Source organism: Mya arenaria, chromosome 6 (assembly GCF_026914265.1).
Source record: "Mya arenaria isolate MELC-2E11 chromosome 6, ASM2691426v1".
Lineage (NCBI taxonomy): Eukaryota > Metazoa > Mollusca > Bivalvia > Myida > Myidae > Mya > Mya arenaria.
In genome coordinates this window covers 16,876,061-16,903,375 of record NC_069127.1, presented here as the reverse complement: position 1 = coordinate 16,903,375, position 27,315 = coordinate 16,876,061, and the positions used below count along the sequence as shown (strand labels likewise).

The following is a 27,315-nucleotide window of genomic DNA, read 5'->3' as shown; positions in this document are numbered from 1 at the left end:
TATACAATACAAACGAATAAAAAGCTAATGGCAGATCTGTGTTTGTTTTGAAAATTATATATTGACTATTAAAAAGACAAACAAAAGACAATTAGGTTAATAACTAGGACTCTACAATCTATGATTATAGAAGAAGAAAGGGAACATGATGGAATATGATCAATGAAAGCATAAGATTAGCTTCACCGCCTTTGAACATAAATTTGAGTAATTTTCTGAACCAATCTAACAGTCTCTTTGGCCAATTGGCCTGCATGAACAAGGCTAAATAAATGCCTGACCTGTACACATCCATATCCATGTTAGCCAGAAGGCCATCCTCATACCAGTTTTTTCCACTCATCATGCCAGTGACACACAATGTAACACCACCATAAATGAAAACAATTCCCAGATTTTGCAGAGCTTGGCAGCGATCAATCTGAGATTTTCTCGTCAATATTTCCCTGCTCACTCACACAGGTGAATTAAAGTAATAACCATTCTGTTTATGCCTAATATATAGGTTTTTTAATTTCACAGCTAACTCAACATAGATCTGCGATCCCACACTGCCATGTATATGATGCTGGTTGTTTATTAACAAACCTTACTGGAAGATATCAAGTCGCTAATCAATATGGAATTGCTCTAAAACTTACCACTGGTATGGCAACCAATTTCTGAGATAATATCAGAGACAAATCCGTTGGTGGTCACCATTTATTTAATCATATATGCTGTGAAGTATGGGAACCTGAGCATTTAATTAGGTTTGGCAAATATGTATGGAACTCTCCAGTTTCATCATTACAGACAATCCTAGATTTGCCTATTACTAACCACTGTGAAATATCACCTAATACTGGTAAAGAAATAATCAGATAAAATACAAATGTCCTATTTAACTGCTTTTTAGGTTTGAATAAAGGCTGAGTCTTACCTTAAAGCTTACATTATGCAAAAGAATTCTTACAGTGAACAATTGCAGAACAAAAAGCTACCATACCTTAAACGGTCATACATCCTTTTTTTAAAATGTTTCTATACTTTATAATCCTCAATTTTCTACATCACCTATTCTGGCATACACATTTCTGTATTATGGAAAATTGTTCAAACAACAACAGTTATAAAGTAAATGATATTGTTTGTCACAGGTCAAGTGTGTACAAGTTCATATTAGGGCCTCCCTGCTGAGACATGCCAGTGTTGTCCAGATTTTCACAGTTTTTTGGAAGCCAAATAGGTGAAGGTGATGATTGGACAATAATGCCAAATTGGATTACCCTCAACAGGCAAACACTATGGCAACCATCTCCCAACCTTCCAAGCAAAAGACACTTTCACCCCATCCACCATACACAGCAGTATCATATGTATAGAAAAAGCTATTTCAGACCAAACCTTGAACCACAACAAAGTACCATAACTCAGCATTTCACTTCGAGAGTTCAGTATGAAATATGAGGGATTATTTCCAAATAGGTATATAAACATTATAAGATCGGAACGTATATGCTTACACTGTAACATGAATGTAGTAGAAAGTGAGTATCATTTCTTACTCGTATGTCCTAAATACAAACTCCTCCGACAACAATATCTCAAACCTTATTATAACTCGTGGCCGAATCTTAATAAATTTGACAATCTTTTGTCATCAACATCTGTTCACTGTATTAACAACTTAGCGAAGTTTATCTATTTCGCATTTTGCCTTAGAACAAATGCTACAGCAATAACACTTCATTATTGATCATTTATCTGAATGTAAATCTTAGCGTATTGAAATATGTAAGTTGTTACTACTAGTATGTCTTTTTGTAACATGACACCTACTTTCTTGAATGTTTGACCTCTCTGTAAATAATCTGTGTCTTCATTGTTCCATATTGTACTTTATTATATGGCTATAAAATTTAATGTGCACATGCCGTTTAATGCTGAATAAAGATATGTAATGTAATGTAAAAAATAAGCAATGCTTGAATAATATCAAAGGTATGTGTCAAAATAGCATCTACGCTTATTGTTTCAAACAATTGGACCGCCAGCCGACAGATTTAGAAATGTAGTTTCAGTAAATGAAAATGACCACCAAATTTCCATTTAGTCAATGATTGGTTCTATTGGTATGTTTTTTGTAATGCTTGCTGTCAGTTTATAAACATATCAAGCCCAATACCAAGATAAATATATGATTTGTTTTTTATCTTCTTAGCCACCAAGCCGGTTAAGTCGGGTCTTCTGACTTACTGGTTTAGAAGACTAAAAATGAACAATTAAACTATAATGTATGCAATGATCTCTTTCCCATCTAAATGAAAGTGCAAAATTATTTTGTGATTTATAATAGCCAAATGTATGATTAATGTCATACCATTATCACAGTGGTTAAGAGTGGTCTTGTGAATATCACTCAGAGGTTAAGGGTTCAATCCTCATCAGGGGAATGTCCTCTTGCCCATAGAAATATGTCCAGTATTACCTTTTTTCTTTCAAGGAAAAATACTCAAGTTTGATTCATATGAGCTTTCAGCAGTCTTCACAATAGATCTCAAATAGATGAGTATAAACCAACATATAGTTTTAATGAAATGAAACCAAATAATGCTTTATTATAAAGAATTATCTACATGAAATGATTGCTTTTATTTGATATTCAGCTTACAAAAAGTGACAGAGAGCATCAAGAGAACCATGAACACAAAGTCTCAGAAATCATTCTGACTCTGCAATAAGTCATTAAACAGAAATTATTCTGGTTTTGCAATAAGCCATTAAACAGAAGTTATTCTGGCTTTGCAATAAGTCATTAAACATAAATTATTCCGACTTTGCAATATGCCATTAAACAGAAGTTATTCTGGCTTTGCAATAAGCCATTAAACAGAAGTTATTTTGGCGTTGCAATAAGACATTAAACAGAAGTTATTCTGGCTTTGCAATAAGCCATTAAACAGAAGTTATTCTGGCTTTGCAATAAGCCATTAAACAGAAGTTATTCTGGCTTTGCAATAAGCCATTAAACAGAAGTTATTCTGGCGTTGCAATAAGACATTAAACAGAAGTTATTCTGGCGTTGCAATAAGACATTAAACAGAAGTTATTCTGGCGTTGCAATAAGACATTAAACAGAAGTTATTCTGGCTTTGCAATAAGCCATTAAACAGAAGTTATTCTGGCGTTGCAATAAGACATTAAACAGAAGTTATTCTGGCTTTGCAATAAGCCATTAAACAGAAGTTATTCCGGCTTTGCAATAAGCCATTAAACAGAAGTTATTCTGGCTTTGAAATAAGCCATTAAACAGATATTATTAATTGTGTAAGCATTTAGGGCTATGTTATCTACATGTGTATGATAAAAATATCGTAAGATCAACAGTTTCAGTTTGTTTAACTAAATAGTGAGAGTCCCAAATCAAGAAAAATTTACTTAAAAAAATAATTAATAATAAAACATGCAAAATTAAGCTCTTATTTTTGAATATAGATATTGATATTACAATAAATAATATTTAAATTTTTTATTTCTGAGAAAAATATGAATAAAAAAAATTGATCATACGATACATGCATTTATTAGCTTATAATGGCTCAGTAGAGATGATGAATCTAATAAAAGCAACCATGACTGAATGTGCACTGTCTATGCTACCTTCTGGTTTTGCGGATGTCTGGGCTAAAAAAAACAATTTTTTAATAATAATTTGGTGACAAAGTATACGATATTATAAATCTGTGATATTTTAGACCTTTTACGATAATATTGAGCCTTTCTTTACATAATACTCTGAAAGTTCAAGAAAATGATCAAAGAGATTATTAAATCGTAGCTGTTATATTTATATTAGGATTTTAATGTAGAAATTGTTGTTCACAATCTACCAAAATTTAAAATTGATCTAAATCAACTGTAACTTCATATTGTATTTGGTTTATACTGCAATTTACCAGACACAATAGATCAGAACACTTGACAGTTTAGTAGAGGACAAGTAAATAAAAAGTGCTGATAGCAAATCAATTGCCCAGGTTCAAAGTTTGTCATCGATCTTATGAACTTGTAAAATTTATTAACCCTTAATTGAATAGAAAGACTAACAAGTTATCAGCAAACTTGTTAACATAGTCTGGGTGACTTGGTCGGCGTGTCATGCAGTCAGCAAACTTGAATACACAGTTCAGGTGACTTGGTCGGTGTGTCATGCAGTCAGCAAACTCGTATGCACAGTCCAGGTGACTTGGTCGGTGTGTCATGCAGTCAACAAACTAATGTATACACGGTCCAGGTGACTTGGTCGGTGTGTCATGCAGTCAGTAAACTTGTATACACGGTCCAGGTGACTTGGTCAGCTTGCCATGCAGTCAGCAAACTAATGTATACACAGTCCAGGTGACTTGGTCGGTGTGGCATGCAGTCGACAAACTAATGTATACACAGTCCAGGTGACTTGGTCGTTGTGTCATGCAGTCAGTAAACTTGTATACACAGTCCAGGTGACTTGGTCGGTGTGCCATGCAGTCAGCAAACTAATGTATACACAGTCCAGGTGACTTGGTCGGTGTGTCATGCAGTCAACAAACTAATGTATACACGGTCCAGGTGACTTGGTCAGCATGCCATGCAGTCAGCAAACTAACGTATACACGGTCAAGGTGACTTGGTCGATGTGTCATACAGTCAACAAACTAATGTATACACAGTCCAGGTGACTTGGTCGATGTGTCATGCAGTCAACAAACTAATATATACACAGTTCAGGTGACTTGGTCGGTGTGTCATGCAGTCAACAAACTAATGTATACACGGTCCAGGTGACTTGGTCGATGTGTCATGCAGTCAGTAAACTTGTATACACAGTTCAGGTGACTTGGTTGGTGTGCCATGCAGTCAGCAAACTTGCATACACAATCCAGGTGACTTGGTCGGTGTGTCATGCAGTCAGTAAACTTGTATACACAGTCCAGGTGACTTGGTCGGTGTGCCATGCAATCAGCAAACTTTATACACAGTCCAGGTGACTTGGTCGGTGTGTCATGCAGTCAACAAACTAATGTATACACGGTCCAGGTGCCTTGGTCGGTGTGGCATGCAGTCAGCAAACTTGTATACACAGTTCAGGTAACTTGGTTGGTGTGCCATGCAGTCAGCAAACTTGTATACACAGTTCAGGTGACTTGATCGGTGTGCCATGCAGTCAGCAAACTTTATACACAGTCCAGGTGACTTGGTCGGTGTGTCATGCAGTCAACAAACTAATGTATACACGGTCCAGGTGATTTGGTCGGTGTGGCATGCAGTCAGCAAACTTGCATACACAGTTCAGGTAACTTGGTCGGTGTGTCATGCAGTCAGTAAACTTGTATACACAGTCCAGGTGACTTGGTCGGTGTGCCATGCAGTCAGCAAACTTTATACACAGTCCAGGTGACTTGGTCGGTGTGTCATGCAGTCAACAAACTAATGTATACACGGTCCAGGTGACTTGGTCGGTCTGGCATGCAATCAGCAAACTTGTATACACAGTTCAGGTAACTTGGTCGGTGTGTCATGCAGTCAACAAACTTGTATACACAGTCCAGGTGACTTGGTCGGTGTGCCATGCAGTCAGCAAACTTGTATACACAGTTCAGGTAACTTGGTTGGTGTGCCATGCAGTCAGCAAACTTGTAAACACAGTTCAGGTGACTTGATCGGTGTGCCATGCAGTCAGCAAACTTTATACACAGTCCAGGTGACTTGGTCGGTGTGTCATGCAGTCAACAAACTAATGTATACACGGTCCAGGTGATTTGGTCGGTGTGGCATGCAGTCAGCAAACTTGCATACACAGTTCAGGTAACTTGGTCGGTGTGTCATGCAGTCAGTAAACTTGTATACACAGTCCAGGTGACTTGGTCGGTGTGCCATGCAGTCAGTAAACTTTATACACAGTCCAGGTGACTTGGTCGGTGTGTCATGCAGTCAACAAACTAATGTATACACGGTCCAGGTGACTTGGTCGGTCTGGCATGCAGTCAGCAAACTTGTATACACAGTTCAGGTGACTTGGTCGGTGTGTCATGCAGTCAGCAAACTTGTATACACAGTCCAGGTGACTTGGTCGGTGTGCCATGCAGTCAGCAAACTTGTATACACAGTCCAGGTGACTTGGTCGGTGTGTCATGCAGTCAGCAAACTTGTATACACGGTCCAGGTGACTTGGTCGGTGTGTCATGCAGTCAGTAAACTTGTATACATGGTCCAGGTGACTTGGTCGGTGTGGCATGCAGTCAGCAAACTTGTATACACGGTCCAGGTGACTTGGTCGGTGTGTCATGCAGTCAGCAAACTTGTATACACGGTCCAGGTGACTTGGTCGGTGTGCCATGCTGTCAGCAAACTTGTATACACAGTCCAGGTGACTTGGTCAGTGTGTCATGCAGTCAACAAACATGAATACACAGTCCAGGTAACTTGGTTGGTGTGTTATGCAGTCAATAAACTTGTTATTTAGAGAAAAAAGCTTAAAAATGATAAATTACCTTACAAGGAAAAATCAAAATAAGCACATAATGACTTACTAGTGTCAGGCTTAGGGACCTTAGATAATTTAGACCACATTATATGCAAATTTACCAATAAATTGAATTTCGTCCATGTTACAATTTAATGAATATTAAGCATCAAATGTACATGAAGGGAAGTTTTAACTGAGTCATCATGACAGATATGCCAAAATAAGGTGAACAATCTGAGGCTTGAAGCTCATCATGAGCGGGATCTTATCACTCGGTTACAGATAAACATGAAGCAAACATGTCATTTCCCTCAATCACAAAGATAAAGCACCCTAAAACAGAAATCAATTGAATATAGGAAGTGCGCTAAAAGCATTAACCTATCAATATCGTAGCATATCATAAGCAGGTCATTTAAGGCAGAAAACTAAAAGCATTTCAAAGCAGATACATCAAACCAAAAAGCAGAACGGGAGCCTGTTCTTAATGGTCTTGCTATTTATTGTTGTCCATTTCATTGTCTAAATAACTTGTAGATATTTACAAAGCAGAATAACAAAATGAAGTTCCATTTTCAGGCACTTTCAAGAGTGAATTGGTATACAATGGGACATATGGAAAATATATTTTATGTCCAAAGACCTTGATGCGGGATCATGACCCAATGAAAGCCAAGAAACTGACATGGGGAATTTTCTTTAAAATTTGCTCAAATATTTATTATATATATATATATTGTTGGAATAATCATAAGTTTCTCAATTCATGCGCAATTATTTACAATTACTACCTCAACTTACATCCAAATTATTCTCAATTGTTTCCATTATTGACATAAAAGCTCAATTAAAATTAAATTCAATAAAAACAATTTCATTCTTTTTGTCAGTTTTCTATTCCTGCTCAAGGTCAAAATGCTTAAGCTTATAAAGAAATCATACAAACAATACATTAAACAATATTGATTCTCTTCTTACAACTGATCTTGAATGTGTACACGTTTCCATGGCAACTATTTTTACTTTAGAATAACTGATCACAAGCGATTTCATTCCAAATTAAAATAAATCAAGCCAATAATTGAATACCTCATATGGTGACTCCATTGAACAACCTTGTAGCTGGGCTCCATTGTCATTTGGATTTTAAACCTTGTTTCCATTCACAATTAACACAAAATGTCATAGTTTTGGCTTAAACAATTCAGGAAGTGCTTATACACTGTTCCTATTCCACAAAATGGCGTCCATATTGGTATTTCCACATACTGAAGATTGTCTAATCGTAAATATTTACAAACTGTATTGGAACACGTCTATTATGAGCAGACATAAATAGCTATCGTCAACTACACATTCTTAAAACTGACATACAGAATGATTTGGTCACAGTAGAGCTTATATTGATCTGGGACACCTGAATACTTGCAAATTGATAACCGAAGTGAGATCAATGACTGAAGATCACGTTTTGATAGAGACTTTATTGGCTGGCCTATGCCACGGTCAGAGATATGATCTATTAGTTATGAAATAAGTGCTGACCAGCTATTAACAATGGTTAAAAATCTCAATAAATATTATCGATATTCAATCAAGAGAACATAACCAATGGCCTGCATATTGATGTAATGTTTTACTACAAGCGTCAGTTTGTTTTACAGTACAGTAGATGCTTATATGTAACATTCTTATTTGCACAAGTTTCATCCTCACAATAATTTTTCTGCAACTGGGAAAAAACAATTGTTGACAAACTGTTGTTACATGTATGTAAATATCTAAATGAGAATTCACATTGCTGCTTTTTGTATATAGCATTGAGGCTGCTTTGAATAATTCCAATTGTGAACTTGAAATTGAACTCTCTGACAAAACATGGCAATATATATGTTATAGTCTATTTACTGTAGCAGATCTTTCAGCTGAAGAATCAATACACTTCAGGAATACAGTTAGGCCACTCCTTTTTTATTTTTTGGTTTACAAGAATTTTTGGAAAAAATGTCCACCGGGTGGTCGAAAAAAAAAAAAAAAAAAAAAGGAAAAAAGTCAAAAAACATACTCTTAAAGGGTGAAAATCAGAGAACAACATAAAAACATTGAAAATTTATATCTATTACTTGACATTTTAAATTTTAAACTGCTATTAATGCATGTTTTAATACACTCAAAGTTCCAAAGTTCTAATTAAAGACACAGTTTAAATCTTACATACTGTGCATATAAAACATCAATGAAATTGACTATAAAACATGTTTACATGTATTAATTACACTTTTTATCAAAGATACATTGAATATCACTCAGCAAGACATTTGTTTAGCTTTAAGGGTATGCTAAAGCAAAAGTGAATGCAGAACACTTAAAAACTGGCCAATATTAAACAAAACAAAGAGAAGGCGCATTTTACACATTAAAATACACAAAAATTGCAGTTGTATTAAAATACATTACATTTTCTAAACATTGTTTCAGTTATTTCAATATTGGAAAATGTCAATAAAGTGAAATAATTACCAATTTTGTAAATAAGGAAATAACATTTTATGAAGACATTTGACCTTTAATATTGTGAAAACAATTCCTGAACAACTAAAAACCAAACAACACCTAGATTTGAGTTTTAACAACCCTTACCATGCGGGGTCCTAGTTGTGTGTAACCCGATCCATGCTAAGTCCGAATATTTTCGGACCGGGATATTTACCATGGGATGTTCACCAAATCCATTTCAAATTCAAATCTTGCAGCAAATTACCACATCAGTACATAAAAATCACATAGCAAAATAATAATTCTAGCATGTGACTTAACTTTATGTACCAATGATAGTAAACTGACAGAGAAATCCATAATTATGTATCGGATATTTTCATCTTCTCCCAACTCCGCCATTTTGTGTATACATGCGTTCACAGAGCATCTATGCTTCATGCTTGGTTATTTTTCATTTTAAAGAGTATTCCTTGGTTACAACAACAAATCTCATTTATAGTGAAATATCAAGTTCATTACAAATTGAAATGGACTTATTCAAAATAGTTTTCAGTGTTGTTTTATTTAAATGTTTTGCACACAACTCCTGGCATTAGACGGATTAGTAAATGTTATTGACACATGTGTTCAACTCTTTTATTGTTTTAACTCTACTTTTAACCCAAACATTAATAAACATGTAATCTAGAATAAACACAAGCTTTACATTGACTATATGACAAGTATTTCCAAACCATTCTGTGATTTAAAATCCATAAACACCACCGACCGAACTTGTGAAACTAGGTCACCGGTGTCGACTTAGAAATTTTACTTTCGATTTCACCACTCACTTAGTGCACTGTTATTTGATATTTAACCATAAAATGTTTTTCTCACACATAATTTACAGATATTTGTGTCTAGTAATTCGATGGCAGCCGCTGAAACTTATTTTTTTATAGATCTATAAACAACAATATTTTCATGACCTAAATTGGCGGAAAATAACAACAATCACGTGACAGTTATTGTTTGTGTCGGCTGTTATATTTGCCATTTTTTGCTATTGTTATTTAAACAATTTCTGCATGTTTTAATTAATTATTTCATACAAAGAATGACTGCTATCGTCAATTCCACCATTGCCAACGGCGCTGCCATAACAGTTGACTGGCTCACATGCTATCACTATAATTTGGCGAATACGGCTACGGAACAACAAACCAGTCGAGATTTACTGCATTCGTACTCTTATCTGTTCGTTTTTCTTTCGTTTCGCACCAAAATCAATACGGTCGGGAAAATAATTTTGAAAAAAAAAAGTGAAATTCATTTTTTATTTTTTTTGTACTTTTCGGAAAATTAGACCCGCCGGTTTTGTAAACCAATTTATATAAAAGTAGTGGCCTTATGGACAACATTTGTATCAATATTCCAACTGAACCAATTTGAGTGAAAGCTAAACAGAAATAATATCCCATTTTATTTGTGCACTCTGGCACAAACTTGTAAATCAATGTAATAATTAAATGTTAATAATGCTTTTTGATTTTGCACCAAGTAAATTACACAGGACAACAGTGTTTCCTGGAACTCATGATCCTTAATGGTTAATTAATAACCATGTGCGCAATTAGAATATTCCCTGACCTATGATTGGATCTATATATGACATTGATAATTACATGTACCTACAGAATGGTGTTTTCTACAATATGAGTATGGTTGTTAGACTTTTAAGGCAAGTCTGACTGCCCTTTAAAGCAGCAAACACCAATCTCTGTAATGAAGGAGATTGCTTCCCCTTTCAAGTAAGGTGCAGGGCGGTGCAGACAGGGCCCTCGTGCATATACTCTTGTATTCTATACCTAATTCATACGTCCATTCGAAGACTCTTATTTTCACATATATGTGACCATACAATATATTTCTGTATCCTGATGCACGCGCGTACAAATAAATCCTGTATTTTCTCTGTATTGTACTATACACAGGTCCCATGTTAAACCTATGATATAGACCGAAACGTGTGAAAAAGGTTTCAAATGAAAATCCAAATAGGCAGATGCTCTAAAGTTAAATAAATAAGTTATTTAACATTATTTTGTACAATATGGGATATATTTGGACCCGAACACAGCCTTGAAAATCATATTTGACTCTTCCAATATGATTCTCCCCCAGCTGAGTACTCGTCCATATATATATATATATATATATATCTGTATTGAACAGAAAAATGTTCAATAACCTATAAATATTATACAGGGTGTACTGAGTGAAATGCTGGGCCCTCAAGCATATATACTTATGTTGTACAGGATGCACTGAGGGAGGCATAGTGCACTGTAATCTTTAAGATAAAAACATGATGAATAAGCAGTTCATGATTGCAGCCAGCTGAGTCCATCATAGGTCTCCAGCTGAGTCCATCATAGGTCTGGATGAACCTTTTCATATCAGTGCAGCAAAAATTGCAATTGGATTGTTTGACATTAGTTGGGGAACCATCAGGAGCCTGAATAGTGACATGCATGACCCGGCCCAATGCAGAACAGAAGGACGGGTTTTGAGTCTTGTCGCTGCTTGTTCTCCTGTCACCTGCGAGCTTCTCTTCTTTCCACTTCCTCAAGCTAACTTATATTCTGAGCAGCGTAAGCATTCTATCATGATGTCCTATATTCTAGGACTGCAGGCCTCTGTAGTAGCTTGTAGCTTTAATGGGTTGATTCTATATCACCTAACAATGTTCCTCTGCAAGAAAGCCACAATGTTGACGGTTGCTGAGTGCCTTTAACACGTCTAATTTTATTTAGTGATACACTCACTGCACATCAAGAGCCAGTCTGATCCATATACTTTGTTAGAAAATTACTAATGAACATACACAGACAAAAACAACATGAACATTTGTTAACCTTAATACCCATTTACATGACAAAATTTTCCCTCAGAGGCAAATATGTGCATATAAACGCCAATACTTACGAGGGCCATTGCAACTTACCTTCGGTAGAAAATTTGCCCCAAAGCATTGAAGGAAGGAAGAAGGAAATTGTTACACACAAAGTACTTTAAAATTACATTTAATAAAATGCTATCGTATTCACATTGCAGCAGATACTTTGAAGCTATTAATGTCAAGGTACTCCTATTGCAGTGGATACTTTGAAGCTATTAATGTCAAGGTACTCCTATTGCTGCGGATACTTTGAAGCTATTAATGTCAAGGTACTCCTATTGCTGCGGATACTTTGAAGCACTTGTATTCTTATTGCAGCGGATACTTTGAACATATTACTGTCAGGGTACTCCTATTGCAGCAGACACTTTAAAGCCCTTGTATTCCTATTGCAGCGGATACTTTGAAGCTATAAATGCTATTGTACTCCTATTTCAGCATATACTTTGAATGCTTTTGTACGTTTATTGCAGTGGATACTATAAAACTCTCATGCTCTATTCTTATTTTGAGTTCCAAATTAAACATACATACCGGGTATGCACGTACAGTTTAAATGTATTGTGACAGTTTAACAACACCTTTTTGAGGGCAAACCTTTTTTGATACTGCAGTTTTCTGAAGTTACTACAACATAATATTGCTGAGCGAAAAATAGTGGTATTGAATAATATGATAGTTATAACAACATTATGTTAAACATACTTTTCAACATGAACCATATGAATTTTATTCAAAAATTTCATTTATCTCAATAACCATACAAATGTGTCTCAGGAGCAAATTTTCCCCATGGGCAAATACTGGTCATGTAAATGGGGTTTAAGTCTCTTGACGTACTCAATCGCCTATTAAGCAACAACATATCCATGTAAAGGCTTTTAAGGGGTGCACAGTGTATATATTAACAGAGCAATTAGGAGTAATAATTTCAAGCAAAGATAAGGATTACAAACATAGACAAATCTAAGAGAAATAAGGCTCAAACATTAGTGGAGACAGTTAGCATTTGGATTTGGAATCATATATAAAGGAACAGGGAACCACCGCATCTAACAAAATTGTGTGAAATTCAATTTTGATTCTCATCATAAACTCCTGAAACTTTTATTTTTTTCAAGAAAATGACTGCAATTCCTAGAAACAGGGAATACTACATAAGTTGACTTACATTTTTGAAAGCTAAAACAACTTTTCGTTTAAGAGAGCTTGTATTGATGAAAATTTAGAACACAGAAGCATACCCACGGCCACACTGACTCTAGTACAGGTTGAATGCACTTCAACAAAAATGTGATGATACATATATATGTGTACATGCACCGAAAATCAGGGTATTCACACCAACTCTTCTTAGAAAACAATGGAACAATATTATCTCCCTTTGTAGATTATAGAAAAACATAAAATAACAACATTTTTCAGGTACCCAATTGATTTTTATCCTTACAAAGAGAGATAATACAGACAGTGTTATCGTGTAAACAAGGAGAGTTACTCACCCTGGATCTCCTGCGTACATTCTTGTGCTCAGTGCCCCTTAACCGGGCTGCACACACTCAGTTACCTCCCCTAGAACATACACCAACCACACTCAAGATTGCAGCACACTTGCTTGAATAACTATTACAATAATGCGACTAACAAATTTTACATGCCACCTCATCCTGCAATAGCTTATAATGATACAAGCATGCATTCAAGTCTGGTTCTTAATGGGAAATAAGAATTGTTAAAGTAAATCATGAATAGGTATGAGTTGGATTAAATACAAAGAAAATGCACACATCTAACAGTAAATTACAATCAAATTTGGTATGATATGTGTATTAAAATAAAGAAAAGAATCAATAACAATTCATAAAACAATACAAAGTCACAATTTGCAAAAGTCCTCCGAGTTACAGACCTTAATTAGTTAGTCCAAAGTCCTTACAGTAACTTTGAAACAATTTGAATTCACACTCAAGTCAAAACATTTTCTTAAAATGCCACTTCAAGAAACCAAACGTGTAAAATGTCACCGAATAATCCTCATACAAACTCCTTTATCAGCGAAATACCACTGCTTCAACAGTTACTGCCTTAGCACAATAAAAAATAACAAGATTTTTAGGTCCTCGATAAAATAGATTATTGTTCAATGGAACTCACTCCGACCAGACATGTATATGTAATTGTAGGAGCTTTAAGAAGATTTAAAGGTAAGTCCTGCTGAAAAATCAGGATTAAGTTGGGATAAACCATTAATAATTCATGCCGGTATATAACCAGGTTTCTTTCTCTTTCATGCCCAGCAAACCAAATGTATTGGCTGTTGTGTTAAAGTGCTGTTGTGATAAACGTCAATAGACTGCTGAAAGTTTGCTGAACGAGCGCACTATTTGGTTACCAAACCCGGTACACAGTTCAAAAAGGTCCCTTCTGGTCAATGGATGGTATAAATGCTGGACTGTTTGTTGGGCTGACTATTGGATAATAAACACAAAATAAAGATCTGGGCAGGCAATAAAGCCAAACCATATTTAGTATCTTAAAAATTGAAGTTTGGTTCCTTTTTAAAACACACGATATTTATATCAGATTAATGCTTGAATTTGGACAGACTGCTGTCTGTGTTCAAAACAAGAACATTATTTTCAATTATTTAATTTTCGAAGTACTTCAAATCAATTTGTATAAATCAGATGAATCAAAAAATTCAGCCAACCACTAAAACTAGAACGTGTTCTTTATTTCATATGAACTGTTTAGAACACATTTAGCATACAAACACTAGACTAATTTGACTGTACCTTCAATTATAGCTAAGAATAACACCACACAGATTACCAGACATACATTATAACAAGGAAAGTCTCAAGCAAAGATGCTAGTAAAACCATTTGCAGAGAGTAACAGCAGCAGTTAAAACTTGGTATAAAATGGCAGCTACTTTTAACTGCCTCTTGGCCTATTGGTAGTAAGAGAATCTCTTTTTGTGTGGGTTCAAGCCCTGGCTGCATCGTACCGAAAGATGCAACAATATGGCACCAGTTGCTCCTTTGCCTTGCGTTTGCACAGTCATGAGGCATGATAGCGGATTCTCTCCGTCATCATTCCGCATCTGCCGGTACTGTCCGGCCCCAATGCGGAATCTTTCTGTCATATTTAGATTGAAAAATGGAATGTTGCTGGGAAATTGTTTGGACAAACAGCAACTTTGTAAGAATGTTTTTGATATGATACTTGGTCATTCTTTGACATAAAGACATCTTAACCACCAAAAGATTATATGAAAAAAAAAAAACTTTGCTGAGCAACACCCACTTTTGTCACCATTTTTCCAGAGAATTTACGCATCAGCAACGGATAGAACCTGTTATTGCGGAATGTTGAAGGAAAGAATCCACTTTGCATCATCATCATGGTTCGGCATTAAAGGGTAGTTTTTGGAAATTTCCAGTATTCAGTACTGGTGAAACCAAGAAAGTGTTTTACTGTGTATCATTGCTTTACAACAGACAGGTAAAGGAAACGTCATTGACGGTATCCACGGTACATTCTTCAGTTTCACCATGTACCATGGGAAAAATGACTGACAAAATCTCATTAATATAAATATACATGAAGCAGGGGAGACAAATCTTCTACCAATAAAATCGCATGTTACAGTAAAATACTCTCCAATTACGCTGTATTGTCAGTTGTCTCCGCAGGCTTGTGGTGTAAGTGTCTGGTTTGAAAAGTGTAATGAACAGCCTCCTCCATTTAAATTTGAGCTTTCGCAAGAACAATTTTCTACGGGGAAAACATTAGTATGTGAGTCTAAGCATATGAGAGAGCCAGATTTTTGGAGAGGTTTAAACTGCCTCATTAATTATTTGTGATTACATTAGATTTTCTCGCCAAAATGCCAACAGTACACAGCAGAGGATAGCACAGTAGTGCCCACCAGGTATCGGACAATGGGATATCATGACAGTATCTAGATGTAAATGTGGAATTTGCAATTTCTTCTAACTGATTCCACTCATGGCATTTAAATACACTCTAACTTGTGGCAGCACGTGGTGAGGTCCATCTGACATTTTGCAGCAAACTGACGTGGGCAGACCTTTTTAAAACTTTTAGAAGGAATGAAACAGTTCACAATGACACCGATATCATTTAATTGCAATTTAGTACATCAGTTTCCTACAAAATGTCATTGTATGAAAAATGATACCTTATAGCATTTATCAAACATTTCAAAGATAATACAACAAAATACACTCAAAAATGCCAAAAAGCTAAATTCTGTAAAAATTGCTGTTACAATAGTGTTGCGTTGAGCCCTCGATATGTATACTTAGCAGTATAATGCATTTTAAATTACATAATAAACAAAAGCATGCAGTGTCGCAAAATATGAGGAGCAGACACGGTAAAATACAGTTTTTTGCCCATTAATGGGTCATAACTCTTGAGTGACTGAGGTGACATGGCTGACGGAGTTATTCTGCCCGCACACATTCTAACTTAATTTAGAGATGACTACCAAAGGCTTTTAAATTCATAATACAACAATTTAAGGTCATTTCAATAATAAAGGGGTTATAACTCCTGAGTGACTCAGGCAATATGGCTGATTTACAAACATGTCACAGATATTAATTATGCCCATACACATTCTGGTGATGATTGGACAAATGCTATTTCAGTTATTGAAGAAACGACATACTGGACACAAGCGGCCCTTCAACCTATACGCAGCATGTGAAACTATAATTTGTCCCATTCTATGAATTGATATATTAAAAAATACGAAGTACGCTTCAATGAATAAATTATTCACTCTACTCATTTACTCGACTACAAAAAAATAATTATAAAGATAAAACCCAAATGTAATTTTCTTTTATTTAAGTTTTGAAGTTGTGCTGGAGAACAATTTCCAGTATACAGTTTATAATCTATTGAGCAGGTACTGGCATCCGAAGGCTATCATGAAAAATTCTTGTAACTTTGTAATATTTTAATTATCTTCAATACCTTTCCTTGAGTCTTTTATAATCCTAACAGGTCAACACTATAACCACTGGCTATTCAGGTTATTTTAATTAGTCAATTGTGTTAAATATCTTTATACCCTACCAAATTTTGGCACAGATCTCAATTTTCTGCATGGAACAAAGCTTACACAGATCATGTTACGAGCAGAGACTCAATTTTGAACACCTTTTCCCATACAAAATCATGGCTTCTTTTTGTCTTCAGTTCAAAGCAATGATTAATCCTTCAGGTTATTACATTTATTTCCATTTTTGACTGAGAATGTTAAATAAATTATAAGTTTATTAACACATTTAAAAATATTTTATTTCAAAAATCATGATTGCAGGAACCATGCCAAAAAATCTCTACCACTTTCTGATTAAGAAGGAACTCTCTCTATATGCACATGACTGGGTGACTAAATCTTGTCCATGTAGGACACGCAGACAGTAATCATTGAAAATAAACCTGAAGACTGAGGCCAAAAGTGGTTTCTCATGGAAAACAACAACAACTTTTCAACATTATATGTTCATGTGTAGCTCAATATGTTTTGAGCATTATATGCATGTGAACTAATTCAATTTGCAACAGTACCATTTTCTTTTATCTAAAATTTATTAAAGATTTTTCTTCCATATTGCATACTTGTTTCTTCAACACAATAATCCCCATCACTTTAAAATAATGGTCCAATTGCATCTTGAACATAACTCTTTAGTGAGATGAATTTTCTTACCTGAGATTGAAAACAATGTTAGCGAATCCTGACAAAACAGCACAATCAGCTGAACCAGCAGCAACTGCAAGTAAAAATCATCAAGTGTTACAATATCTGTTGGATAACAGATCAATATGCAGCCATTTCATCCTACATTATCACTCATCCACAGTTCTAACACATGCATTTTCAAAATGGATTTTTTTTTCTTATTTCTATACTATACTATATGGAAAAATATCATTTATCTTATATATCACATTAATTTGTAAAAAAACAACAACATTTGATAAAGACTAACTCAAAGATGTAAATTTCAGTAATATTGACTTGCTGCACTTTCTTGCAATCATTCATATATCTCTTTTTTTCAGAAATAAGTTGTTTTGGGTAACTTTTCAATAAACAAGAGATGTGTGCCCAACATTATGCACCCACTGAGCGTCATGTTGTCAGGATTATTTGGACAATTAAATGAAATATGCATGGACCTCCAAGTCAAGTTTGAGGGCCATGGGTGCAGGTAGTGTCTAGTTTTTGCACAGACAACCTTCAGCATTAAAGATCACTGTGACCTTGACATTTGACCCGTTGACCCCTTAAATCAATAGGGGTCATCTACTGGTCAGGCCAAGCCTTAATGTCAAGTTTGATGATCATAGGTCCAGGCTTTGTTGAGTTGTCACTGGGAGAAGCTTTGTTAACCTTTTCCTGTTAAAAGTCACTGTGACCTTGAACTTTGACCGATGAAACCCAAAATCAACACGGGTCATCTATTGGTCAGGCCCAACCTTCATGTCAAGTTTGATGACCATAAGTCCATGAATGGTTGAGATGGCTTCAAGGTCACCGTGACTTTGACCTTTGACCCCTAAAATAAATAGGGGTCATCTACTGGTCAGGCCGAACCTCCAAGTCAAGTTTGAGTGCCATGAGTGCAGGCATTGTCGAGTAATCAATCGGGCAACTTTGTACCATTCAAGGTCAATGTGACCTTGATCTTTGGTCCGATGACCCCCAATATCAATAGGGGGTCATCTACTGGCCAGACCTAACCTCCAAGTCAAAATTGAGGTACAAAGGTGCATGCATTGTCAAATTACCAATATGACAACCTTTTATCATTCAAGCTCACTGTGACCTTGTCCCTTTGACACGATGACCCTTTAAATCAACAGGGGTCATCTACTGGTCAGGCCCAGCCTCCATGTCAACTTTGATGACCATAGGTCTAGGCATTGTTGATAAATCACTCGGACAAGCTTTAAAATCCTTTTACCATTGAAGGTCACTGTGACCTTGACCTTTGACCCGATGGCCCCTAAAATCAATACGGGTCATCTTCTGGTCAGGCCCTATCTTCATGTGAAGTTTGATGACCATACATCCAGGAATTGTTGAGTTATCACTCCGACAAGCTTTGGTCTACCGACGGACCGACTGACTGACCGACCGACCGACATGTGCAAAGCAATATACCCAACTTCTTCGAAGCGGGGCATAAAAAAAGGAGTGTAAAATGGTCTGATAGGAAGCAGGGAAGGAAAATTTCCCAATTTAATTTATGACAAATAAAATGTCTGTTAACAAATGTTGCTTATCTTGCAATTCCTATGGGACTAAAGATAAAAAGGTGAAGTCAATATTGTACAGTCAGGGCTTTTTCTATAGTACCCACGGGTCCGACTATCGGACCCATTCCCAAAGCAAAATATAAGATATTTTTCCCAATCTTCAGAAAAAATATTTACAACCCAAGGATTGATATTTTTTGGGTCTTTTAAAGGGAAAATAAACTAATATTAAATAATTTCCTAATTCGCAGGAGGCTAGACAGCTTTTTCGTTTAACTGTAAAATTTCCCAATTTCGGTATTTTCACGAAGCAAAATTTCCCAAAATGTCTAGGGTCTTTTTCCCAAAATGGGCAGAAAAAGCCCTGACAGTTTAAGAAAACAAAAAGTGAAATTTGAAACCTCTCATGCATCTTTTCGAAAATCAATAAAACCCTAAGTGATGCATTAGAACTTTGGTTAAGTGTTAGCATTTAAAGATACAGAAAATGGGAAGTAGAATTGTATCTAAATCAATATCATTTACGGACAGATCTCAAAAAGATCTCTTCTAAATAGGATTGTGTAAACCTAAGAATTAAGGCAGAAACACGCAACTGTTCCACTGGTGATAGACAAGCAGATAATCATCAGGATCCTAATTAGATTTTAAAATCCTCTCACCTACTGCCTGTACAGTTTCACAGTTTCGAAATACAAAATAAAAATACAAGTCTACCTCAAGCAACCACAACGCAAAACATATGCAGACATTTTGTTGGGACAATGCCGTAACTAGAGAATCTGTACGATAATGTTGACTTCATCTGGCAAATCTTGACTTATACAAGGCCATCAAGCTTGTGTACATGTAAATGAACATCCAAAACACAAAATTGATGAACAATACCATGAGTATCAAGTGTACATCAAAGTAACAATCATTAAGTTAATACATTAGACCCATACCAAGGCACTTACGTATCATGCTACAAAGTAATTGAATAAGTCACAGAATTGGCAAATTTAGGCAAATTGTCTAAACATTCAAAAAGACCAATAGTTTCCATAGTAGAGTATATTATACATATATCTGTAATCTGATGCACTTATGCTCTTAAAACCTTTATGATGTTTATTCCAAATGTCGATACTGTGTATGCTGCTGGCATGTTAAACTTCCAATAAAATTCTACATTAAAATGCTCTAAAATGGCCATTAATTGAATTAAACTTTTCTTAGAAATTATATTAACTTAAATGCTGTTTCCCCTGAGAACATTCATTGAATTAAGACTGAAAATCGATCTTAATGCAAGGGAAACTTGGTTTTTACTGAGATACATAAAGGAGGCTTGAATGCAAAGTATTTTTATTTCCTAATTTATTTCATATTTGAACACAGTCTGAAGCTATTACCTGAATTGTATCCAACCTAGAGTTGTATCACTTGACTGTCTGATACAACTAAGTTGAATTACATTCCTGATCAGTTTGAAATCAATCCAATCAGCAGTCATGGAAAACAAAATGAACAATCCGAACACTCAAATATCATAATCAGTATATATAGTAATAAAATGATTACCTTCAAATCTGAATATATAAACATTAACTTATTATAAATATCATAACAAAACCAAGATTGTTGTACAATTCCAGTTCTGCTTCCAGCTTATGCTAATTTTTCGGTCACTAAATGAGTACAAACTGCAGATATCTAGAGGAAAGAACCTCACATACAAAGCTTAGGCCAGAGTTTTTTTATTTTTCGTTTTACGGGAGCGCCGTACCTAAATATGGCAAAACACAAAAAAGAAAAAGATTCAAATTCCTAACTTTATTTTTATTTTTTCCGCCGCCCGTTGCTTCGATCTCCGATAGAAAATAAAATTTAGTGTTATTTAAGCTAACGCTAATTTCACAACAACAAAATATTATTGCGCACAGTTTCCAAGATGGCGGAAGCCGGCGATTACTGCTTATAAAGTTCACTGAAATATGTTTCATTGTTTTGTGATATCACATGCATATTATTAAAATTGCCATGATGAAAATAAAACTTGAAACTTGCTTAATATCATCATCTAAGCGCTTGTAAGGAATATGGCTGCCTTTTACGAAATTTTAAAGTGGATTTAGTTTGAAGACTGATACTGTTGTTCATATAATCGTGGCGTTTTTTTGTGATATTTGAACGGAATTGTATTTTCTTTATATCGAAGCATAATATCACTTAAATATTTCTGTGTGTAGATGTGTCAAAAATGTCAGGTCAAAGGCTGTTTTCTGGCCGTTTCTTGGCCAAATATGGGACGCTCTGTTTAGACACTGGCCAGAAACCACGACCCGGCCAATTTTCAGCCAGTTTATGGCCAAATCCATGAAAAATTGCTGGGAGATGGCGTTCTTGTTAAGGTTTTCATTGAGACAAGCCGCATTTTTAGTTTTCTATAATTATTTTAATAACTTTGGATTTTTGGCGAAATGTTTGATAATTTTACAAAGATTTAAAATGAATAACATTTATGCTGCGGCTGTCATTTTATTTTCTACAAACTTGGAACATTTTGGCATTATTCTTGTTAAGAAATACATAACTTAGATAACTTGAGAAATTTTGGACTTTCTGAAAGTATGGACACTACAAATATATTTGAAGAAGTTGTAATTTTTAAAATGATGCCATCTAACAGCTGTGGCGCAACACTATTATACAACAGGCAGTATGGAGTACAAAACAAGTGTGCACAACTTCAAAACATGCATTGTATAAAAAAAAATAAAAAAATATATGGAAAATCCATCTTATTTTTATTCTTTTTTCTCGACGCTCATTTTTCGACATCTTTTTCTATTTTTTATTCCCTCCTCCTGGTGCTTATTTTTGAAAAAAATCCCGTAAAACGAAAAATAAAAAAACTCTGGCCTTAGTTATGTTTAATAACTTTTGTCATGATTATATGATGAAATTTGTCCTCATGTATAAGCACAAATACCTACGGGGCTTAATAATCCCGTCTGGACGTGGGGTTAATTTGCCCAATGTGTGTTTGATATCACACTCACTTTAGCTGACAGTCTGACAGTCTAACAACTATTTTTTAAAGCATTTGCAAATTTCACAGAAGTTTTTGAATTACTACAACTGTATATCACTGAGGTAAAACTAGTAGTACAATCGTGGTGGATCGGTGATCTAGTGGTAACACACTTGAATGTCAATCCAGGTTTGATTGGACCCCCCTTCATCACTAAGAACAATACTAATCATGTTCGGGGAGGGACGTTAAATGGCGGTCCCTTGTGATAGTGCCTAAACACTGGTGCACTGAAGAACCAGGCTAGCTCTAACCAGGATTACTTTCTGTCTGTGCACTATGCTCTAAAACCTAAAATGACTAACAATCTTATTGGAGCACTTGCCAAATGGGCAAGGCCCAAGTGCGAGTATAAATAAGCTTACACAACCTAGTACTTTTTAAAAACAATGTTAGTCACAGTAGCTTTATCATTATGATTATTAAATATATAATTCAGCACAAACTATTGAAATTCTATTTAAACATTCATTATTCTGAAGTGCTATCACACGTGTGTTTTGCCAGACCAATTTGGGACCCAATTCCAAACTCTAAAACATACTTTTTCCCCCAAATGTGAAAACCAGAGTCCTAATTTTATGTTTTTAAAAAGAAACTCTCACATTCCTTTATCTTTTCAGTCTATTTAAACTAATTAATTCTTGTTCATTTCTGGGCATCAAAATGATACATTTCTCCCAATCTGAGAGGCAAACTCTATTTTAAAATTAGAGGGAGGAAACACTTGCTATATAAAAATGTCCAAAAAATACCCCAGGGGTATATTTGCCCACTTGGTCAAATGTTGGCCATACAAACACAACATTAACATTAGGTTAAACCCGAAATATATGCATCTTATGTTTTTGACATTATTTAAACTCAGTCAATGTTCTCTTCTTATAACAGAAAACAATATTTTGGTCATTCTAAGAATCACATGTCATATTCTGAAGTGTGAAGGACATACTGTAAGAGTGGAATAATATTGTATGGGTACAGGGTTCAACTAAATACATCTAAAAGACATAATCATGAGTATATTTAGCATACATGTAGATCATTCTCTGTTGTGTTATCTAAATATTTAATACTAAATAGTAATAGTAAGTTTGTGAATTTTCTATGTAGGTTTATCATATGGCACCAGCTTTTGTTATTTTGTAAGGATTCGGCCCCCTAAATAGTTTCATGTGTTCAAAATTTTGCTCAACCCAGGATAAAAAAATCCCCTTCAAATATTAAATGAAGCGATTTTGATTTAGTGCCATTAATAAATATGTTGATAGGTTTGTTGAATAAAAGGTTTGACAAGAAGTTGAACATTATATGAATTATGTTAATATATTTTCCCTTTTAGCCAAAACGACCTATCAATGGCCGCGCCAACATTCCCTTAAAGTGAAAATACAAAACTGTATGAAATAAATGTGGGGACGTTAAAACAACATTATGTTTCAACATTGATGTAACTTTGATGTTGCAATATTGAAACAAAGTCACAGTCATACTTCAATCAGCGCAATATTAAATGCAAGGTAACATTATTATCTTATATTCTAAAGTTATTTAAATTATTTATACAACATAATGTCATAAATAAGTGTCAATACAATTTAAATGTAATATGTGTTACATATATACAAAATACTTGTGTGAAATAGAATGGAAGCATGCCATATTGTCCAATTTTATGACCCCGCAGCGGAACCCTGTGTCTGATTAGATTTATGCAAGAAATAATTATTTCTTTTTCAGAAGTTAGTCGTTTTTATCCTTATCTACATTGTTAGTTGCATAAAGTTCTTACCAGTTATCTATTTGTGTATATGTGTGTGTAAACACCAAATAAATATTGTCTTGACTTGTTAATAATAAACATTGTTTGTCATTCATCTTAAAACAGTTCTTAACCATGACTTCTGACGTCATGCAGTGTCGTGACCAATACAATATAGCATATGATTATATATTTTGTATTGGTGGTTAATAATAGCTGGTGCCATTTTGGGAATTTCGAAAATCTTTAAATAATAACATAGTTTGTTTCGGATGTTAAAAAGTATTAAACAATGTCAATGCTTTATCAAAATAAAATGCCATTATTCAGTCATGATATTTATAATCAAACATTACCATCAAGAGCAAGTCATATTCTGAAATGCATGGGCAAATAGGACTCTTTTGGTAAACTAAAAACTTCATGCAAAACAAATATTTTCTCAGAAGTGGATGTGTAAAATAAATATAAAGGGCAGGGAAAACAGAATAAGAGCAATTTACTGTAACCATCATAATCCATTGAAATTTTATTTCAAATAATATATAACAACTGGTACATTCAAAAGTTTTCCGATGGTTCTTGTCCTTAGGCCGCTTTCGCTAATCGATGAAGGCCAGCTGGGTACTACACCATTTTGACAGAACAATGTCTGACTAGCGTTTGTGATACCGTGTAAACGTAAAAATAACCGGCCCATGCATCTATGAGCCAGGTATTTTGTTTGTAGCTGTACACTGAAGCATAAAATAACTTTAATAGGTCTGTGTTCAGTGCTGTTTACACGGGGAAAATTGAAGATTTTAATTTGCTGTACTCTTTCCGACTAAAGAAAAACATGAGAATTTGACATTGAATTATGCTTGTTTGTCTAAAGACAATATAGTTATACCAACATATCGCACACCATTTTAAAGGTAATTGACTCTTCTTTCCATGTCACTTATTTAAAAATGGATTGTTTATAGGTTGGTTGTGAAATTTACATAAAACTGGACTCTACCGTGAAATCGGGTAAGTTTGAGTTACATATCTTGTTTCTTTTTTGTATATCAAAGACACTAAATATCTTCAGATGTGTTGTTTATCTCATTGTATGTACCCAAAATGGTTTTAAACAATATTTTAATGACAAACAATGATTCAGATGCCTGTGAATACAGTATAGGATACTTTTGAATTTTGTCAAATCTCATTTTATGTTTAAGGCAATGTATTATATACATGTTCAAGTGTGTGTAAAATATAATTTTGGCTAGTTGAACTGATTTATTATGACTTTAATGAGCCTTTGTCATCAAGTCACTGTGGATGTGTGCACGATCATGACGGTTGGTAATGTAAACAATGCTTGTTTCAGCTAAGATACCGTTCGCCGGTTAAACAAATTCTATGATGCCATTGCCCTAAATGCTGCTCTGATATATTACAATACAATTACCATACGACTTACGTGTTTTGATTTGGATGAAACCCAAAGTTTTGATGGCAGAGTTGCAGGCAGAGACAAGAACTATTTCTGCTAAATGCGTGTGTTTGCTATAGTAATTTTGATTGGATGGTATTATTTTAAGCGTCCAATCATAAGCCGCAATGCAAAGCACCATATACACTTTTGTTCGTTTTTTTCGAATTTATAGTTTAAGTTAGAATGACATTATTTCTTAAAGTTATTGAAGTTTATTTTATTTTAATGCATTAACAAGTTTATGTGCGCAATTGTTTAACTTCTTTGAACTGTATGTATGTATTATTCGAAACTAAGTATTGCCGCGCTCCGCAACATTATCGCATGGTTGCACTCTACTAGCACTTTTATTACATTTGGTTGAAAACAATAGTGGTGTTTAACCTTACAATTATCTCCTCTTAGGTGCTCTTTAAAAACTAGATCAACAAAAATCCGGTAGACGATTTTCAGGTAATAAAGGATTATGTAAAACAACATGCATTCGATACATGTGAGCGTGAAATAAATTGTTTGCTAAATTCTGCTGATCTGTAAACTGACGAAATAGCAATGATGATCAATTTATCTAAATCAATGAATTTAGTAACTTTCTTAGCCTAACTCATTCATTTAACACCTAGATCTTCTACTAGATGCAAATAACCTTACCAAAAGATGTGAGATACCCATTTAATGAAGCCCTTTTTGTGTATCATAATTCATAACTGTTAATTGGCAAATCATGGAATCAGTGTCACTAATGCACCAGTCAATTGTAACCACGGCCCCCCCAGGTCCGGGGATAGCCGGGGAAATGGGCTGTGTTTTTACCTTCCAGGAGGCCCCGCAGTGCCGGTCGAATGCGGTAGCTTTGTCTTCCCGCCAAAAATAGCGGGGAATAGGCCTTACCTAGGGTGCCTCAGGTGCTGGGCATTTGGCAGGGATTTTACTAGCAGTTTGTCCTCACCAGGCGGGGATTTTACCCCGGCTTGGCTTGATGGAAAGTCAAAGTCCCCATTATTCCCAGGACCTGGAGGGGGGCGTGGCTACAATTTATTGGTGCATAACTTAGTCTAAAATTATACACTTCAAAAATGAGATTCTTCTAATCCCTAAATGTCTTTATCACGCGTAGCAATTACGTTGACATGACTCACCCTTTTGCATTGCAAGTCCAGGGGTGGTTTTCAAAGTGAGAAAATTCAATTTAGTGAGAAAGAGAATTTTTAACAACAAATGATTTAAATACTTTCTCTTTTTCATCAAATTTACATCAACATGTATTTATTAAATGGTAACCCTTTTCTGGCCTTTTCATAGTTTTGGAATAAGAACATTGTTAGTTTACTTAAATTTCAACTTTTTTTATTCATATAGTTGATTTTTTTTACTAAGACAATACAACTAACCTTGAGTTAAATTATGTAAACTCATTTCATGTTTATCTGAATTCTGTAATTATTTCTGTTTTCAGTGTTTAAAATCTTGAAGTAAATGGTTGTTGTAATCTAAGACGTCGTTCACAGTTGAAGAGTAAGTTATTCTTAGAAGCTGAATGTCATTTAAAATTTTTGAGTATATTGATTGAATTGAATAATGCAAAATGAAGATGGCGTTGATCTGCTTTTTTATTTTACATCATAATGTAAATAAGGTGCATTTGTTTTCTTGCAGATTATGGAATAAATACTGAGCACGCACCGCCACAATTCTATGATGCCCCTAAGTAGTATAATGACCGTGAAGCCATTTATGATATGTATAGTTTAAATATGTATCATTT

The 27,315-nt window shown here is 34.9% G+C and overlaps 2 protein-coding genes across 11 annotated transcripts in view; one reads left to right on the top strand and one right to left on the bottom strand.

Moving 5' to 3' along the window:
- The window catches only part of LOC128237080 (tubby protein-like), a 53,436-nt gene extending 27,781 nt beyond the window's left edge, over nt 1-25,655 (bottom strand). The window contains exons 1-4 of one of the 9 annotated variants that reach the window (XM_052952281.1): nt 25,536-25,632; nt 17,686-17,749; nt 13,433-13,502; nt 3,643-3,666 (exon numbers count right to left, since the gene is read on the bottom strand). In XM_052952281.1, the coding sequence (XP_052808241.1) occupies nt 3,643-3,666; nt 13,433-13,452 (44 nt within the window). In that variant the 5' untranslated portion in view covers nt 13,453-13,502; nt 17,686-17,749; nt 25,536-25,632. Of the gene's footprint in view, nt 1-3,642; nt 3,667-7,576; nt 7,841-13,432; nt 13,503-16,943; nt 16,960-17,685; nt 17,750-25,535 lie in introns of those variants that run through there. The other 8 variants (XM_052952286.1, XM_052952283.1, XM_052952285.1 and 5 more) reach the window with 8 other exon arrangements.
- Nucleotides 25,656-25,927: 272 nt separating this feature from the next.
- LOC128237078 (SWI/SNF-related matrix-associated actin-dependent regulator of chromatin subfamily A containing DEAD/H box 1B-like) overlaps nt 25,928-27,315 on the top strand; it is a 34,466-nt gene continuing 33,078 nt past the window's right edge. Inside the window, exons 1-3 of one of the 2 annotated variants that reach the window (XM_052952276.1) lie at nt 25,972-26,003; nt 26,327-26,591; nt 27,007-27,065. The gene's annotated coding sequence lies outside the window, so the exon portion shown is untranslated. Of the gene's footprint in view, nt 26,004-26,326; nt 26,592-27,006; nt 27,066-27,315 lie in introns of both variants that reach the window. The other variant, XM_052952277.1, reaches the window with a different exon arrangement.